The sequence below is a fragment of the Pseudochaenichthys georgianus genome, chromosome 5 (genome assembly GCF_902827115.2).
Source record: "Pseudochaenichthys georgianus chromosome 5, fPseGeo1.2, whole genome shotgun sequence".
NCBI lineage: Eukaryota > Metazoa > Chordata > Actinopteri > Perciformes > Channichthyidae > Pseudochaenichthys > Pseudochaenichthys georgianus.
In genome coordinates this window covers 35,229,471-35,234,454 of record NC_047507.1, presented here as the reverse complement: position 1 = coordinate 35,234,454, position 4,984 = coordinate 35,229,471, and the positions used below count along the sequence as shown (strand labels likewise).

General features: G+C 41.7%; 1 protein-coding gene across 1 annotated transcript in view; it reads right to left on the bottom strand.

Annotated features, from left to right (window-relative positions):
- Window positions 1-433: 433 nt before the first annotated feature.
- The window catches only part of slmapa (sarcolemma associated protein a), an 82,249-nt gene continuing 77,698 nt past the window's right edge, over window positions 434-4,984 (bottom strand). The window contains exon 26 of the mRNA XM_034082885.2: window positions 434-453. Coding sequence (XP_033938776.2) covers window positions 434-453 — 20 coding nt within the window. The remainder of the gene's footprint in view (window positions 454-4,984) is intronic.

Here is a 4,984-nt window from a genome sequence, read left to right as displayed (position 1 = left end):
CCGTCAAGTTAGTATTTTATAAATCGCAAACATTGCGTAGAAACTGGCGTACGCCATCTTTTGAGCGTATATCCCTGTATAAATGAGTCCCCTGATGAGGCTCCCTCCGCAAAATGAAGCCCCCTCCGCAGTTTCTGCCTGTAGGGAGGGGCGGCCCTGTGAGTAAAGTAACGAGTTACTTTGTAGAGAGTAACGAAGTAAAGTAATATATATATATATATATTTTAAAGTAATATGTAATATAGCCTATTACTTTTGAGTAACGACCCCATCTCTGGTAACCATTAGCCAATCACCAACAAAGGGAACCCCCCCCCCCCCCTTATCACCGGAATCTCCTCCTAGAGCACCATTGTGTTCTTTTAAACCAATCACTTGACATAAGGGCGTGGCCAGCAGCAGCTCATTAGCAGTGAACGCTACAGACACAGAATCAGCTCTTTTGGAACAGGGCTGAAACAGTAAAACAAAAAGGTAAAAAGTCAACAATTTAACAATTTAAAGGTGGGGTTTGAGAAACCGGCTCGAGATACACTTTTTGTTATATTCCATGGAATGCTCTTAACATCCCGATAGCAATGAATATCTTCAGTGCTTTGACAAAAAATCCATGCAAAAATGTCATCTGTGGAAGCCGTGGTGCCGTAAAAAGCACGACCAATCATTTTAGCCGGCCCGGCTAAAGTAACTGGATGGCCTACCTGCCTGTCAGCCTTCCATCTGTGCACAAACTTATCTCGTGCCCTCATTGGTCATGTGCGCGTTCGTGTGTGTTGGAGGAGGGGCTCTGTAAGGAAGTGGCAGATTTTTTCCTGCTGTGTATTTTCAAATTCTAGCGCACTCGAGCTGGTTTCTCCAAAATTACCTACCCTACCTTTAACATAGAATTACAAGAAAATACAATACATTTATTATATCTTAAAGAGCCTGTGACACGGTTTTCCCCCATCATCCAAACCCATCAATTTGAGTACATATTGTCCCCTTGAAAACCGTTACTGAACTGATTTTGGATATTTGTACTTTGATAACCATTAATCTGCCTTCAATGTTGACAATTTTCTGGATCTTCTCGCGGATTCTTCAAGTCCCGCCAAATGATGGGTGACGTCATTGCGGGCACAGCGCTCCAGCTGCACCGTCCAGGATACCAGCATCTGCATGTAAACCTTTATATATATACAGTCAGATGTAAACGCACGACGGCGCACACAGCAGCAAGCTCAGACAGCGATGACAGGTTAATGTTGAACGTGTCTGAGAGCTCATATGAGGCTGAAGGATCGGTTTATGTTGTATCGGTTAGAAGTTTAGGAATGAGGTGCGTCAATATGGGCGATCATATGGTCATGTAGCCAGTGGTGGAATGGGACTACAAATCATCCCGGGACTCTCGACCGGCCCACTTCGGTACCGCTAGTAAATTGTCAATGGGGAGAGTGGGGATGTCAGGGGCGGCGGCTGCTGTAAATAGTAAATGTAAATATGTAAATATTTGTGTCACGGCATCCTGGTAAAATACAAATATAATGTATAATGTCTCTGTCATTAGCGCTGCTAGCCACCTATGCCCTGTACTACGAAGCCAGTTCAACAGACCCTGGATATGTTTGAGTAACAAACAAACTAACAAACGAGATCTCGCTAAGCGGTCCTACGACGCTGGTTATCAACTCGGTAAATCAAGCCAGGGTTTCTCTCTCCAGCTGAGAGGCGCGTTCACGTCTAAGACACGAGTGGATCTGACTTTAATTACATTTGACTCGAGTGTTTCGTCAACATAATGTGTTAAATAATACTTCTGCATACAGTCTGTGACACTGTGAGTGTTGCACGACCAGATGAGGCTGGAGAAGCTGACTCAGATAAGGAAATATATGATATATTATGATATTATATGATCGATGATCTGATTGATGATGTAATATGAATGATAAGTGCGACACGTCGGCGTCTTCTCTGCATACGGCAGTTTAAACTGTATTTCCTTTATCCTGTAATATGACTTGAGAGATTTAAACTCCGCACACTGAGTTGATCTCTTTTCTATAGACGCCGGAGGCGGGCAGCGTCAGGTAAAAGAAGTTATTTAGCCTTCCCAAACCTGAGCCTCACGCGCCGCCTATGGGGGATGTGCTGGTGACGTATCCGACCGGCCCACTTCGGTACCGGCCCATCGGGGTTCGTCCCGATGGCCAGTCCGCCACTGCACCCAGCCCACGTAAACTGTCAACGGGGGGAGCCTCGCTGCGGGGAAACGGTGGACCTAGTGTCCCGATCGGAGTGGGAATAATAATAATAATCCGTGCATTTTATCCATTAATTTCCCCAACATTGTGGTAAAAAAACCACACGTTTAATCCACTGTTGTGGTGTACTACAACTACAAAAAGCATCGGTTTGTTTTCTCATCAGGAAATGCAGACCGGCTCAAACAAACGATTTTTAATCATCATCCTCACGATCATTTAATGTATCATATGTTCGCCGAATTGACATGAAAGCACTAATAAATGTAGTTTCATCCACTTGAGTTTACAACCACAAAAATAATCGATTTGTTTTTATATCACATCCGACGGGAGGAAATTCAGCAGCTCTCACTCCCGATTTTTAATCCTAATGTAATCATCATCTTCACCACGATCATTTATGTTTATGTTCACCGAATTGACATGAAAGCACTGACAAATATGAATATACTGTAGTCAACTTCATTAAAACGTTATTAACGTGCCTAATCTCAGTAATTCACCATTTCTACGCATGACAACACACTTTGTCCGTGTTTGGCTCTCGAAGCGTTCCCGCATTGACGTCACTTCCGGCTTCCCCCAAAACTTCAAAATGAGTCGAAGGAATTTCCCCGCGATGTTCGAAATGATTGATATTTAACGGAACGGTATCGCTTTTTCTTTTTTAAACTGATGGTTCGAGATTACTAGTAGCCCAATATTTCATTGCACAACAGTTGTTGGGATGCTGTCACAGGCTCTTTAAGTAAAAACAAACTGAATGATTTTTAAGCTTTAGGTATCAAAAAGTTTACTTCATTATTTATTCCTTTTGGAAAATGTCAATTTGTTAAACAACTGAACATAGAAGACCACTTTCACATCACATCCCAAAACTCTTTGCATTTCTTGCCACTTGAAAACATTTCTGCAATATTTAATTCTCTGTCTCTGACTCAACATCAGAGACCGCTGAGTGTTAATTCCTCGACATGTTCCTACAGTCATCATGTTGCAACCTTTGTCTCGTAAAGATGACATCATGCCCTGCTGGATGATTGATGCATGTTTGTGTGTGTGTGCACCACACACACACACACACACACACACACACACACACACACACACACACACACACACACACACACACACACACACACACACACACACACACACACACACACACACACACACACACACACACACACACACACACACACACACACACACACACACACACACACACACACACACACACACACACACACACACACACGTCCAGGCCTGCTGTTTAATGATGAAGAGCTTAGTTCTTTGTTACCATGACATCATCCTCACCTTGGTTACAGTCTATGGTTTAATCACTGGGGGAAAATACATTTAAGAACTGTACTTAAGTATAATTTCGAGTTTTTTGTCCTTAACTTGAGTGTTTTAATTTGTTGTTAGGATTCTTCATACTCTACAATTCAGGGGGAATTTGTGTATTTTTCCCTCAAGAGGGAGTGTGACAGATATACAGGCAACTATTGCTCTATAGATTTAGATACATCTAGCTAAATCTTAGCTTTTCAGATAAACACTTTGTTTTTCCATACTAAAAAATAGTGTGGGGGGGGGGGCAAAGTAAGTCTTTGATTATTTGTTATATGTTTGAAAAAAGCTTTTTTGTATTAAATATATAAAAAACACATTACAGTTTGATGAATCATAAACATAGCTAAGATAAATGGTCCTATTTTAAAAGAAAAAACATTGCATTTCCACCGCCTTAGTAAGACAATGTGCCACCCAAATCCAGGCTTGGAATTTCGTCATTTTAGGGGCAAGGCCATTTGGCCTTCCCGTTCACATTTTTTTTAAGGGCACAAAGGCCACATGACAGGGCACAAAGGCCACATGACAGGGCACAAAGGCCACATGACAGGGCACAAAGGCCACATGAGGCACAAAGGCTGTTTGGTTAAATTACGCTGGTCAATCAACATGACTGAAAAGTGTAGCACTAACGTCAACACCAGTCGTTTTACAAACGGCTGAATAGCAATAGTGTTTCTTAAACGTATACGTTAAGTTCAGCCATAAACCACATAAGTCAGTCAGGGGTAGACAGTAAGGGTAAAATTGTATTGTCACTGGCCCCACCATTGTAACCACTGTCCCGGAGCAGTCGTCCACCAAAAAAAAAATCGACTATTTCTCCACAGGGTTTTGGAAAATAGCTGGAAATAAGGTCTATGGAAAACAAACCTGTTCAACAAGTCCTCCAACTCATACGACCAAATGGGTCGATTGTTTAAGCCCTTATTACGACCAAATATGTCGCTTGTTCAAGCGCTTAATACGACCTATAATTACGTTTTAAATTGTCGGCCTCTAGTGCTCCCGTTCAATGCAAACGTTACAGAGGGTTGTTTATTCACAAATAACCCTCTCTGTAAAATCCTAAATTGTAGGATAGTTTGGCCATTAAAACGCTTTATGATTAGATTTCTAGCGAGAAGTGTATATTGTACTTTTAGAATCCACGTCCAGTCGATATGTAGGATCTATAGTTTGATAGATATTACGAAGATGATTTGAGGTTTCGTCAGGAGAACGTGTATATGCGGCAAGCTTCCATGTAAAGTTACGGGTTGAAAACAGTATTTCCGGTCTCGACGTTTTCATAATAAAACCAATGATCAAATTATTTAACAGTGATATCTGCACTACTCATCCACTAAAAAACATCAGTTTATCCTAGTATA